Consider the following 15,179-nt stretch of genomic DNA (forward strand, 5'->3'; position numbering starts at 1 on the left):
CGTCACCTGTCATTCTCACCAATGGGCCTGTGAAAATTTGACCACAATACACATCAAAGTCCTAATTTCCCAAGCACCTTGAGTCTCCACATTCTCCTTCTTCTTACCAGATGTAAATATTCATTTAAATGAAAGGCATTTTCAAATACCATGCAGTGATGATATTTGTGAAGAAATGAAAATTCATATTTTCACTCCACGCCATGCCAATTTAGACCGGTTTCCATTTTCGTGCTCCGTTTGGATGTGAATTAGTTTTGTCGTTCGTCAGGTTTATCTGGCGGGGAAAACGGCGTGAATAATTGGCTTTATTCGTGTTCTCCATCACATTAAATTGAACGCGTATCAGCTTTATATTGTATTTGGTGGCAATTCTGTAGAATTTAGTCTTGTACCTGCTATCCGAAATAAAAATTTTCTACGAGTCCTACCGTTCTTCTTACTTGTAGACGCACCCCTGTGTTTTTCAACATGGGGTTTCCATTAAGATATTTGAAAACAAAGAGCTATTCGGAATGCGATTCTTATAAAAAAAAACTATTCATTTTTCCTGCCATGATGTATATTTAATTTCCACTTCTTCGATAAAAGCGTTTTCTAGAAGTGTAACATCAAGTTTATTTAAATAATAATAATAATTAAATTTTATGTCATTTATTATAACAAAAAAGAAAGGTAATTTATGGAGGTCACTTTGCATCGAGATTAGTACATCCAGGAAAGCTCGAGACCTGCTTCAAAAGGTTCTATGGTATTGGTAAACAGATGTCATTAATGCACTAATTACTGATGCATTACCATGTTCATTTATAGAGTTATAATTATTTTATAGTTCATTTATATAATTTCGTCTAAATGTATTTTAACACTCATATTGCCAGCGAATGCAAATTGCAGGTTTCTGTTCCCGGAAGTTACTATACTTAATTTTATTAATAATTTAATCATATTATATTAATTATATTGTAATTAAATATATAATAGGTAAAACATCGAAAAAATTAAAAACGTGTTTATTTTGTAAATCTATGTTTCTTTTCGCATATTTATGTTCACAATTCTTTTGAGTTTTTCAATAAAGTCTCAGCTTGTTTAAGCCAGCATTTATCATTTCTTTTCTATGAGCCATTTATCTAAAGTAACCGCTATTTTCCATCAAACTAAAGCACCATTCACACGAGACCAATTATTGCCTCAAATAGAAGCTCACGTCTACCTCAAAAACATCACGTGACCTCAATGGGATTATGACAAATGGTTGTCTCATCGGGACAACTGTTTGCCATTGTGTCATTGTTGTTACGTGTTCTTTCTGAGGTAGGCGTGATCTTTTATTGCACACGATAGTTGGCCTCGTGTGAACGGTGCTTAAATGTGGCTTCACGGAAAGAACTAGTAAGATTTCCACAGGAATTTCTACATTCTTTTTTTTTCTGCTCAAATGATGTTCATATAAGATTGAAAACAAAGAGATATCGCAATCATTCGGTTAAATCGAATTTTTGAATCCAGCCGTTTAGGTGATATTTCGTGATAACAGTTTTGACATCTGAATTCGAAGGCCTTATTTTTATTTGGATTAAATAAATCATTTTCGTTTACAAAAAAATGGAATTATTTTCATCAAAAAATAAATTTGATCTAATAAATTTTTTAAAAAAATTAGTAAATAAAAACCAAAATTCATATTTCGAATTTTATTATGGTTTTTTTTGGGGGGGGGGGGAAAGGCAGTTTTTGTGGCGCGTGTGTGCTTTTTTGCAAATTACTCGGGCGAGCGAAGGAACATTTTACATTCGTACATGCAGTTTACTTATTGATGTATTGAATCGGAACTTTTTTTATCATTGAGGTATGTTTTTATAAGTTTAAACACAAATATAAATATATTTATTTTGTACCGAAGCTTTCTAATATATATTTTAGTTGATTTAATATGTGATTTTATAATTTAATATACTAATTGTTATTTCTGTAATAGAATTTTAGTAAAAACTAAAGGGTTATTTCTGAACCGAATACTTTTTTTTTTCTTAAACGATGCATTGAATCTTAAATAGGGCATATTTATAAAACTTTCAACTTCAATTTGACTTGAATCTGTTTATAAATTTTACGATAATCCATTTCATAAAATTAAAAAAAAAAAATTGTTGAAAAATTTTATCTTTGTTTCATCATTAATAATTCCTTTTAATTATGAAAGATAGGATATTTGCCATTAAAGTTGTAAAAATTAGAGATTTGGATGCTTAAAATTCAAACAAATTCTTGATTCGAAATTTCATATTTTAGGTTCATAACATTTTTGTTAAATTGTTCAGAAGCGATCAGTTATTTAGTTTTTAAATCAAATGAATTTAAATGATAAAAATGTTTCGAATGTTACTTGTTTAAAATTAAAATTTCCATTCCAATTTTTTTTAAAAAAAAATTTCTATACATTTTTCTCAGTCATCAGCTGAAAAGTTGATGTTCGAAATGGAATAAAACTTTACTTCATTTGGATCAGTATTTACATCTTATTTATAATTTGTTATATTTGGTTGTGTCTGGTTTATAATACAAAGATTAACCAAACAATTATAGGAATTCTTTTGTCAGTTGTTAAATTTTAAAATTAAAAAAATGCTCCATGTACTGATATCGAATATTATTGTTCTGCATGCATTCAAATAGATTTACTTTTGGGATAACATGCCACAAATAATTTCATAGACATGAGTCGTTTTAACTATCGAAAAAAAGATTCTTTGTTCCTAACATAAGAAACATCGTAGTATAAGATTTTAGGTTTAAATAAGGATAATTAGATAATGCAAGTCAGTCATAAATAAGGATAATTAGATAATGCAAGTCAGTCATAAATAAGGATAATTAGATAATGCAAGTCAGTCATAAATAAGGATAATTAGATAATGCAAGTCAGTCATAAATAAGGATAATTAGATAATGCAAGTCAGTCATAAATAAGGATAATTAGATAATGCAAGTCAGTCATAAATAAGGATAATTAGATAATGCAAGCCATAAAGATCAAAGGGTAAAAGATTTTAATTTGAAACATCGTAGCACGACAATCTTTCAGATTTGGTTCATCTATCTTTAAAAATAGTAGAAAGATATAATTAAATAGGAGTGAAAATGGGAAACAAAGCAATAAACAAAAACAAATAAACCATAACATCAAAAAGAGAACTAAATTAATATCGTCTCAATCTGCGTATGCATAAACGTAGTAAATAAAACAATGAACCAATAATGTACGGAGTACTGTAAAATTTAATAGAACTATAGAAACAATTGTACGGAATTAAAACTGGACTGGTATTACAAAATTTTCTGTCCCTAATGTATATTTTTAAATTTTAAAGCGGTGCAAGATTAATTTTTGCACGATTATATTCTCGGAATGTACTGAGGAACCTCCTGTTGCGAGGGGGGGGGGATATATAACTAAAATATGATTTTCGACTAGATGTCAAAAAAATTAATCCCTTGATGGAGGGAAAACTGTGGAGGTGCGGGGGATCGAACCCCGGGCCTTTCACATGCAAAGCGAACGCTCTAAAACTGAGCTACACCCCCGACACGTCAGATGCTTCTCTATGAAGCTGATTAATGCGAACTCGCGTGATGGAAGATGAGCGGTTTCATTAACATTCTACCAGGCTCCGAAGGAAAAGAAGGTACACAAATTGAGCCGCTTTGCTTGATATTTATCCCCAAATAGCTAAATATTTTAAATGAAAGTTATAGTTATTTATATCATACTACCTTCAACAAATTACGTGTATCCGGTTTCTTCAAAATATCTAGAATAAATGAAGAAAATTTGGAGGTGCGGGGGATTGAACCCCGGGCCTTTCACATGCAAAGCGAACGCTCTACCACTGAGCTACACCCCCGACACGTCAGGTGCTTCTCTATGAAGCTGATTAATGCGAACTCGCGTGATGGAAGATGAGTGGTTTTATTAACGTTCTACCAGGCTCCGAAGAAAAAGAAGGTACACAAATTGAGCCGCTTTGTTTGATATTCATCCCCAAATAGCTGCCTATTTTAAATGAAAGTTATAGTTATTTATATCATACTACCGTCAACAAATTACGTGTATCCATTTTCTTCAAAATATCTAGAATAAATTAGGAAAATTTGGTGGTGCGGGGGATCGAACCCCGGGCCTTTCTCATGCAAAGTGAACGCTCTACCACTGAGCTACACCCATGGTGTATGAATTTGTTATCAATAGAAAGAAACTTAAATTTGCTGCTTTTCTTTGCTGAGCTGTTTGACAGGTGATGAAAAGCATCCGTCTCTCCAAAGCTGCGGATTTCGTATCGAAACAGAACCGCAGGTGTTAAAACTAGTAGCAATTGAATTCGGTGTCACATTTTATGGACAAATTTGTTTCCTTTGAATAACATCGAGAAGAAATATGCACGAAAACAAAAAGAAAATTCTAACTATCATTAGTATAAATTGTTTCGTCCTAATAATAATTATTATTAATTAAAAATTAACAAAAATTTGAAAAATATGAAAATAAATACTTTGGGATATTTTAAACGCTATTCCCCCCCCCTCCTCCTGCATAAATAGAAACCTAAAAAAAATCAGTCCCGGAACCGTGATCGCCAGGGCTACAAAATATATTGAATCTGTCACGGCTCAAAATTCTCTTTCTTTTGCCAGTGGGAGTTGTCTCCGCAGAACTTTCTCGTATTAACGATGTCATTCAGCTTGGCGTTAACGTAGTAGTAATGTATATTTGTAGAACCTACAATCTTTATACAAATATTAATTTTTGGCGTGAATTTACGATTTTTTTTTTATTGAATATATCGTGTGATTCTTGGTGAGTGTTTTGGTGGTTAATTCCTGTACAATTCTGGGCAAATAATTTTCAAAAATTGAATTTGGATTTTAGACGCGTTTTTTTATAATCAATTGGAACAAAAGTTTTATTCAAAACCGCACTTGTAGTCAGAAAATTCGACACCAAATTTGATAATTTAAATCATTGAGTTTTTTGAGTTATCGCATCTATATGTTTCTAAAAGTGCAAACTGAAAAATAGTCAATTCTTTATTGGATTTGGCTCAAAATTTCACAGGTGTCTGCGCTTTAAACGTCAAATCTGTGTACCAAATTTCATATGTTTAGCTCTTTTGGTTTTGTAGTTATTGTGTTAACTTATTATTGAACAGATAGATAGAGACTTCCTTAGAACAGGTATCAATGATAATTTAAGAGGCTGCGGTGGCCTGGTGGTAAGGTCTCGGCTTGTGAGCTGTAGTGTTTCAGGTTCGAGACCCACTTCCATCGAAGAACCGTCGTGTAAGGGGGTCTGTTGCACGTTAAGTCCGTCATGCCAAACGTCTCCCCGCTGTTGTGGAGAGGGGGCTGCCAGCTCAGGTGTCGTCCTCAGCTCAGGTTACCCATTTCGGAAATGGCCAAAAAAATTTTCTATTAGATTTTGTAATTTAGAGATATATTGGAAGAAAGAACTTGATATTTGAATCATAATCACAACTCTCCAGTTTTACCAGTTGCACTTTTTGGCTTGATGATTCACCGCCACAAAAGCCATGAAAATCCGTCACCTGTCATTCTCACCAATGGGCCTGTGAAAATTTGACCACAATACACATCAAAGTCCTAATTTCCCAAGCACCTTGAGTCTCCACATTCTCCTTCTTCTTACCAGATGTAAATATTCATTTAAATGAAAGGCATTTTCAAATACCATGCAGTGATGATATTTGTGAAGAAATGAAAATTCATATTTTCACTCCACGCCATGCCAATTTAGACCGGTTTCCATTTTCGTGCTCCGTTTGGATGTGAATTAGTTTTGTCGTTCGTCAGGTTTATCTGGCGGGGAAAACGGCGTGAATAATTGGCTTTATTCGTGTTCTCCATCACATTAAATTGAACGCGTATCAGCTTTATATTGTATTTGGTGGCAATTCTGTAGAATTTAGTCTTGTACCTGCTATCCGAAATAAAAATTTTCTACGAGTCCTACCGTTCTTCTTACTTGTAGACGCACCCCTGTGTTTTTCAACATGGGGTTTCCATTAAGATATTTGAAAACAAAGAGCTATTCGGAATGCGATTCTTATAAAAAAAAACTATTCATTTTTCCTGCCATGATGTATATTTAATTTCCACTTCTTCGATAAAAGCGTTTTCTAGAAGTGTAACATCAAGTTTATTTAAATAATAATAATAATTAAATTTTATGTCATTTATTATAACAAAAAAGAAAGGTAATTTATGGAGGTCACTTTGCATCGAGATTAGTACATCCAGGAAAGCTCGAGACCTGCTTCAAAAGGTTCTATGGTATTGGTAAACAGATGTCATTAATGCACTAATTACTGATGCATTACCATGTTCATTTATAGAGTTATAATTATTTTATAGTTCATTTATATAATTTCGTCTAAATGTATTTTAACACTCATATTGCCAGCGAATGCAAATTGCAGGTTTCTGTTCCCGGAAGTTACTATACTTAATTTTATTAATAATTTAATCATATTATATTAATTATATTGTAATTAAATATATAATAGGTAAAACATCGAAAAAATTAAAAACGTGTTTATTTTGTAAATCTATGTTTCTTTTCGCATATTTATGTTCACAATTCTTTTGAGTTTTTCAATAAAGTCTCAGCTTGTTTAAGCCAGCATTTATCATTTCTTTTCTATGAGCCATTTATCTAAAGTAACCGCTATTTTCCATCAAACTAAAACACCATTCACACGAGACCAATTATTGCCTCAAATAGAAGCTCACGTCTACCTCAAAAACATCACGTGACCTCAATGGGATTATGACAAATGGTTGTCTCATCGGGACAACTGTTTGCCATTGTGTCATTGTTGTTACGTGTTCTTTCTGAGGTAGGCGTGATCTTTTATTGCACACGATAGTTGGCCTCGTGTGAACGGTGCTTAAATGTGGCTTCACGGAAAGAACTAGTAAGATTTCCACAGGAATTTCTACATTCTTTTTTTTTCTGCTCAAATGATGTTCATATAAGATTGAAAACAAAGAGATATCGCAATCATTCGGTTAAATCGAATTTTTGAATCCAGCCGTTTAGGTGATATTTCGTGATAACAGCTTTGACATCTGAATTCGAAGGCCTTATTTTTATTTGGATTAAATAAATCATTTTCGTTTACAAAAAAATGGAATTATTTTCATCAAAAAATAAATTTGATCTAATAAATTTAAAAAAAAAATTAGTAAATAAAAACCAAAATTCATTTTTCGAATTTTATTATGGTTTATTTATTTTTTTTTGGGAAAAAAAGGCAGTTTTTGTGGCGCGTGTGTGCTTTTTTGCAAATTACTCGGGCGAGCGAAGGAACATTTTACATTCGTACATGCAGTTTACTTATTGATGTATTGAATCGGAACTTTTTTATCATTGAGGTATGTTTTTATAAGTTTAAACACAAATATAAATATATTTATTTTGTACCGAAGCTTTCTAATATATATTTTAGTTGATTTAATATGTGATTTTATAATTTAATATACTAATTGTTATTTCTGTAATAGAATTTTAGTAAAAACTAAAGGGTTATTTCTGAACGAAATTCTTTTTTTTTCTTTCTTTTTTTCTTAAACGATGTATTGAATCTTAAATAGGACATGTTTATAAAGCTTTAAACTTCAATTTGACTCGAATCTGTTTATAACTTTTACGATAATCCATTTCATAAAATTAAAAAAAAAAATTGTTGAAAAATTTTATTTTTGTTTCATCATTAATAATTCCTTTTAATTATGAAAGATATGATATTTGCCATTAAAGTTGTAAAAATTACAGATTTGTATGCTTAAAATTCAAACAAATTTTTGATTCGAAATTCCATATTTTAGGTTCATAACATTTTTGTTAAATTGTTCAGAAGCGATCAGTTATTTAGTTTTTAAATCAAATGAATTTAAATGATAAAAATGTTTCGAATGTTACTTGTTTAAAATTAAAATTTCCATTTCAATTTTTTTTTTAAAAATTTCTATACATTTTTCTCAGTCATCAGCTGAAAAGTTGATGTTCGAAATGGAATAAAACTTTACTTCATTTGGATCAGTATTTACATCTTATTTATAATTTGTTATATTTGGTTGTGTCTGGTTTATAATACAAAGATTAACCAGAAAATCATAGGAATTCTTTTGTCAGTTGTTAAATTTTAAAATTAAAAAAATGCTCCATGTACTGATATCGAACATTATTGTTCAGCATGCATTCAAATAGATTTACTTTTGGGATAACATGCCACAAATAATTTCATAGACATGAGTCGTTTTAACTATCGACAAAAAGATTCTTTGTTCTAAACATAAGAAACATCGTAGTATAAGATTTTAGGTTTAAATAAGATAATTAGATAATGCAAGTCAGTCATAAATAAGGATAATTAGATAATGCAAGTCAGTCATAAATAAGGATAATTAGATAATGCAAGTCAGTCATAAATTAGGATAATTAGATAATGCAAGTCAGTCATAAATAAGGATAATTAGATAATGCAAGTCAGTCATAAATAAAGATAATTAGATAATGCAAGTCAGTCATAAATAAAGATAATTAGATAATGCAAGTCAGTCATAAATAAGGATAATTAAATAATGCAAGCCATAAAGATCAAAGGGTAAAAGATTTTAATTTGAAACAACGTAGTACGGCAATCTTTCAGATTTGGTTCATCTATCTTTAAAAATAGTAGAAAGATATAATTAAATAGGAGTGAAAATGGGAAACAAAGCAATAAACAAAAACAAATAAACCATAACATCAAAAAGAGAACTAAATTAATATTGTCTCAATCCGCGTATGCATAAACGTAGTAAATAAAACAATGAACCAATAATGTACGGAGTACTGTAAAATTTAATAGAATTATAGAAACAATTGTACGGAATTAAAACTGGACTGGTATTACAAAATTTTCTGTCCCTAATGTATATTTTTAAATTTTAAAGCTGTGCAAGATTAATTTTTGCACGATGCACGATTATATTCTCGGAATGTACTGAGGAACCTCCTGTTGCGAGGGGGGGGGATATATAACTAAAATATGATTTTCGACTAGATGTCAAAAAAATTAATCCCTTGATGGAGGGAAAACTGTGGAGGTGCGGGGGATTGAACCCCGGGCCTTTCACATGCAAAGCGAACGCTCTACCACTGAGCTACACCCCCGACATTTCAGAGAGATATCGATAGCAATAAATATTTGCATTTCCTTTCAAAGAAGTCAGACAGGTGATAAAAATAATCTACTTATTTAAAGTGACGGATTTCATATTGAAACAGATCCGCAGGTGTTAAGACTATTGCCAAATGAATACGGAATCGCGTTTTTATGAGCAAATTTCTTTTCCTATAAATAACATCGGGAATAAATGAGCACGAAAAAAAAAAAAAAGAAAATAATAACCATCGTGGGAAAATATTTCGATTTTATAATAGTTATTATTAATAAAATAATTAACAGATTTGAAATCCATAAAAATCACAAAATCATTATTTTGCCTGTTATACACCGCCCCCCTAACTAAATAGGAACCTACAAAGATTCAATTCCGAAGCCAAGAACTCCAGATCCTTAAAATGCGAGAATATACTGTCTGTATATTAATCTGAAATGGCTCTTAATTCTATTTCTGTTACTAGTAAAAGTTATCTATACAAAATATTCTTGCATGCTACATAATAAAGATGTTATCCCAGAGAAAGTTTTGTATGGCATTAGCGTACAATAGTTACGAAATACAAACATTTGGCTTGCATTTAAGATTTTGAGTGAATCTTTAGAGTGATCCTTGGCGAGTGTTTTGGCGATTAATCTTTAACATGCTGTAGATAGTATCCAAAAGTGAAGGGGCCGCGGTGGCCTGGTGGTAAGGTCTCGGCTCGTGAGGCGTAGGGTTTCAGATGCGAGACCCGATTCCACCGAAGAACCGTCATGTAAAGGGGTTCTGTTGCATGTTAAATCCGTCAAGGCCAAACGTCCTCCCGCTGAGTGGCGTGGCGTGGAGAGGGGGGTGCCAGCTCAGGTGTTGTCCTCGTCATCTGACCGCGGTTCAAAATGACGAGGTCCGTCCCAAAATAGCTGTAGTGTTGCTTTACAACGGGACGTTAATGTAACTAAATTAACAAACTAACCAAAAGTGGAATTTGGGTTTTAGATGCGCTCTTTCCAAGTGATTGAAATAAAAAGTTTGACAAACTACATTTGTCATCACAAAATCCCATGTTAAATTTGATATATTTAAGTTTTTGAGTTATCGCGTTCACGTATATCTGAAAGTACAGATAGACAGACAGATAGTCTACCCATAGTTTGATCAATATTTGACAGGTACCCACGCCATATCTGTTGGATGTATGTATCGAGTTTTATTTTTCTAGTTCTCTCCGTTTTCTAGTCACCGTATTAGCTCATATTCGAACAGTCAGACTGAACAGATTTTACTCAAAATTTGATATAAATCTGCAAATCAGGTTTAAAGACCGTTTACCAAATTTCACCCATTTAGCTGAAAGCGTTTTTGAGTAATCTTTGTCATAGACAGATATTTTCCAAAAATATGTTTTTCGAATTCTGGTAGGTCAATTACACGGAGATTCGTCAAATTCTCGCGTTCCAATTTTTTGACAATTCAATGCTTTCTCTATACTTAATTCAAGAAAAAATTAAAGTAGTGAAAATTTTCAGGGCTCACAGATGTTAGATTCGATTATTATTATTAATATGTGAATATGATGGAAACTGTTTAGGTTCACCTATAAAGAGGTTTGTGTATATCAAAACAAGATACGAATTAAATTGAAATTAACAACTTAGCTTTCAGAAACATTTAATTAACACAGAATCGACTGAATTCGAGCCAAACTTTTACTATATACCCCGCAGAATCGAGGATTCATTTAATGTATTTGGCGACTTTTCATCCGTGTACTCATGCAAAATGCCCCTTTTTCCTAGAGAATTTCGAAAGAATCTATGCAAATAATTAAGATGAATCTTTGTGTTGGCGCTCTATAAGTTTAAAGTTTGGCATATATAATATACACCTTGGAGGATGAAAATTAGCATCTTAAGACTCTTTTTGATATTTAATTAGAATTTTTATTTAAAATTAATTTGAATTTTAGCACCTTTCCAGGATAATTTTGATAAATGTTAGTACACAAAAAATAAATGTTGCACATTTTCAAAATTAAAATAATTGTTCTTTAAATGGTACAATTTTCATAGTCGTGCCAATTCTTCTTGAAGTTTAGAGTTTTTTAAATTTTTTTTTCTTATTTCCAATAATAGATTACATTGCTTTTCTGAATTTCTAATCTTTTCCATCATTTCATCATTTATTTAACAGCCTTAATTTAGTCTATTTTTGAAATGAGAATTATGTTTATTACCTGTACAGTTTACGAAGCGATTAAAAAAGTAAAGTAATAATAAAGTGAAACTAGAAGACAAATGAAAGATATATTAAGTCTTTAACAGCGCTAAGATTGCTCAGTATTAGTCTTTATTAGAAGGCTTCATACACATAATAGAATCAACACATATAAGGCAATTTAAATAGCACGGTTTTAATGTTTTCCAATTTGACGGAATCATAATACTATGTCAGATTTAAACGATTTAACTGAAATATAACCACTATCCTCGATACTAGTCGTAATAAAAGCGACTAGTATCTACTATAAGTAAAAGGATTCTTTAACCCTTTAAAGGGCCATTTTTTTCTAGTCATATTATGTTAAAATATTTTTAGGCTTGAAATGAGAATAAGAAAAGGGATTTATTTAGCTTATTAGATAAATTTGATTAATTAATTAATTTGGTTAATTAATAATTAAACAACAAATAAAGACACATCATTTTGTGTAAGATAATGAACTGAAGCATCTAAGTTTCTGTTTTTCTAAAAAATTTGTCAGAACTTATGCCAACCTACATAATTTCATACAAAGATTGATAAATTTGGTGGGAAGCATACTTCCCGCGGCCCTAGAAAGGGTTAATAGGAGATTCATTAATTTTATTTCTTTTGGATCATCAAGATATTCAAGCAAACTTCTAGTCTTAATCCACAACTTTTTCTTGTGGCTCAATCTTAATTTTTCTTTAGAAGAATGCCTCGTTCAACCTCCCACCTTATGCCTGTAACCTTTATAATTACTGAAGGAGTTGAATGGGTACAAAACATCATCTTAATTTTAAAGATCACACACAAAAAAATTAGATTTGTTTATTTAAATTTTCAGAAAATATAGATGGAAAGAAAACGTTTGGTTTGCACATTGAAAAATATAAATAAAAATGAAATTATAAAATGAAAATAATCATGTGCTAATACCACAAGAAAATGACTTCTTACTTTCAGTTATATTAACGTCCCGTTTTAAAGAAACACTGGGAATATTTTAGGACGGGCCTCGTTATTTAGAACCGCGGTCAAATGACGAGGACGACACCTGTGCTGGCACCCTCCTCTCCACACCACATCCTCATCACACCAGCTGGAGGACGTTTGGCCCAGACGGATTTAAAGTGCACCGGAACCCCTTACACGACGATTCTTCGGTGGAATCGGGTCTCGAACATGAAGCCCTTCGGTTCCGAAGCCGAGATCTTACCACCGGGCCACCGCGGCTCTTTTACTTTCTCCTATACCTAGTATAGAGAAAGTGAAAGTAATCGTCAAAAAATTCGAATTTGCGGTTTTTTTTAAACATCCCGAGTTCGAAAAGCATATTTTTGGCATTAAATATATGTGTCTGTGACAAAGATAACTCAGAAATGCTTTGAGCAAGAAATATGGTATACGGTCTTAACACCAAATTTATAGATTTCTACCAAGTTTTAAGCAAAATTTGCTCAGAGGAATTCTGTCAGTCCGTCCATCCGAATATAAGTTAACATAATTGCAATATAAAGAGAGCTGGATGGATAAAAATCGGTACGCATATTTAATGTCTACAGAACAGACACCTGTCAAAGTTCATCTAAATCCAACAAAGGGTTGATGACTTAAATATATAAATTTTGGCAGGGTATTTTGTGTTCAGCTTTGCGTCAAATCCTTGTTTCAATCGGTTGAGAGAAACGCATCCAAAGCAGAAATTCGATTTCGGACACTTGACGCCGTGCCAGGGATTTATCGCCAAAAAACTCGCCAAATATGAACACGATAGTTTCAATGAAAATGCAAATTCAGATTAAAATTTAACATTTCTTAACTATTGTAAGCGAAATGCCATGCAAGGCATTCTTTAGCATGACAAGATTATTAAATAGTATACCAGAAATGTTTGGGAAGATTCCTCCCGCTGTTTACATGATTGATTTACAAAAAGTTGCATTTCTTATGCCATTGTTAAAATGGGTGTTTTGCAAATTTTACGATATTTTTAGATCGCGAGTATTCTCGTTTTGTGTGTGTGAAGTCAAATGACATCAGTTGATTCTACTTTCTTTTTTTTTAGGAATCTGAAGCAGTGATCGAATTCACATTGCCAAGTATGATTCGAACTCGATCAAGAAGCAGAAGCAGAGGCAGAGGTGATCTAGACATCAATCCATTTACCGGAACAACCAGGAGAGGAACTAGATATTCCCTGGGAAGTCATGATCCTCGCAGCCCTAAGAAGTCAATTAGAAGGCATTCCGAAAGTAGAATGGAATACGGAGGACGGGGTAGTGGCTCGGAAGTCGAACCTCGTCGACCATCCCGGCTGTACATTTTTTTCGAAAATTTGATCATCAATATCAGTGAAACCTTTGACATTCTTGGAAAGAAATCACTAGCAACCATGGAAGCTGTTCTAGAGATGATTTTGAATTGTCTTATTAATTTCATTTTTCTAATCAGGAGGATTTTAAGGTTGGATTCTAGCTCATATGACAGAAGTGCTGCACGAAATGATATAGTGTCGTTTTTGTCGGTAGGGTTCTGGAGTCTTATTGTTACCCTTTTCTTCATTCCACCGGATCCTGAGATTAATGTTATTAAAAGAGCTGTGAGATTTGTCGTGGGTACTTTTCAGACAACTGGGCTCTTATTCGTTCTTTTTTTCATGCTGTATTTGCATAAGATGACAAACTGATGTTCTTATTAAATTTCACAACTTGCTGTTCCATATGAATGTTTTGCTGATATTTACATAATTTAACGAAATTTTAAGTTGCTTAATAAATTCTGTTTATTTCGAGACAAAGACAAATTGAAATCAATTCATTCACTAGTATATTTTAATTGCATATAATCAGATGTTAAATAATTAGAAATTATCATTTCAGTCAAAATTCCTTGGTGAATAATTGATCTAGTGTTTTGTAACATCAATAATTGCTTTTCATGGACGTATATTATATTGTAACCCAAACAGAAAATTTAATGACATACAATATACACCAACCAGAAAAGCTTAGTCAAAGATGTTTATGCCAAAAACACAAATTCAAACTTAAACCAGCCAGAAAAAAACTGCGTACAAATACACAACAAATATGTAAGGATAAAAAAACACTTTAATTACATCAGTTTAAATTTTATTTATTATATTGCTTAAATAATAAATTAGCTTTTAACAACGATTTTGAAAATGTTACATTGCTTTAAAAAAAATGCAGCTTTAAGAAAATATAATGGCAACCAAAAACGTTTTGCATGCATACACCGTTATGTATTGAAATAAAGTTTGCAAAAATTAATTACAATGGACTTCAAATTAAAATTTAGTAACTAGTTGTATAGCTCTTATGTCAAAAGATGTCTGTCAATCATTTGGGCAGAGATTAGACTAATTCTAATGTTTCTTCAAAAGAAGTAAAGGGTGTCCCAAAATTAACGCAAGATTTGAATTGCCACCATTCGTGCAGTAAAGTGTTGGCAAACCTATTAAAAAATCATGTGACAGTTAATAGCTTAGGTTTGTAAAAATGGAGCGTTACAAGATAGAACAACGTGTTAACGCAAGATTTAAATTTCATAAACAGTTTTTTTTCTTTAAATTATTATATTTTTATTGAATTTTGAAGTAACACGAGATAAGGTTATGTATGGAATAACACAAGGGGCAAATGGCTTCCACGGCTTTGCTGGCACATATGCACTTTTTTGTC

The 15,179-nt window shown here is 31.9% G+C and overlaps 1 protein-coding gene and 4 non-coding genes across 5 annotated transcripts; 1 reads left to right on the forward strand and 4 right to left on the reverse strand.

Annotated features, from left to right (window-relative positions):
• Positions 1–3,516: 3,516 nt before the first annotated feature.
• Trnaa-ugc (transfer RNA alanine (anticodon UGC)) lies at positions 3,517–3,588 on the reverse strand. Its single transcript has one exon. It is a non-coding gene; the product is annotated as a tRNA-Ala (tRNA).
• Positions 3,589–3,836: 248 nt separating this feature from the next.
• On the reverse strand, positions 3,837–3,908 carry Trnaa-ugc (transfer RNA alanine (anticodon UGC)). Its single transcript has one exon. It is a non-coding gene; the product is annotated as a tRNA-Ala (tRNA).
• A 248-nt stretch (positions 3,909–4,156) lies between these two features.
• Trnaa-ugc (transfer RNA alanine (anticodon UGC)) lies at positions 4,157–4,226 on the reverse strand. Its single transcript has one exon. It is a non-coding gene; the product is annotated as a tRNA-Ala (tRNA).
• Positions 4,227–7,353: 3,127 nt separating this feature from the next.
• On the forward strand, positions 7,354–14,584 carry LOC129969325 (uncharacterized). The gene is made up of 2 exons (XM_056083853.1): positions 7,354–7,455; positions 13,541–14,584. The coding sequence occupies exon 2, from the start codon at positions 13,577–13,579 to the stop codon at positions 14,159–14,161; it is 585 nt and encodes a 194-aa protein (XP_055939828.1). The 5' UTR covers positions 7,354–7,455; positions 13,541–13,576; the 3' UTR covers positions 14,162–14,584.
• On the reverse strand, positions 9,167–9,238 carry Trnaa-ugc (transfer RNA alanine (anticodon UGC)). Its single transcript has one exon. It is a non-coding gene; the product is annotated as a tRNA-Ala (tRNA).
• Positions 14,585–15,179: the final 595 nt, after the last annotated feature.

The sequence above is a fragment of the Argiope bruennichi genome, chromosome 5 (genome assembly GCF_947563725.1).
Source record: "Argiope bruennichi chromosome 5, qqArgBrue1.1, whole genome shotgun sequence".
Lineage (NCBI taxonomy): Eukaryota > Metazoa > Arthropoda > Arachnida > Araneae > Araneidae > Argiope > Argiope bruennichi.

Coding starts and splice junctions, on each gene's coding strand:
- LOC129969325 (XM_056083853.1), top strand. CDS start 13,577: ATGATTCGAACTCGATCAAGAAGCAGAAGCAGAGGCAGAGGTGATCTA.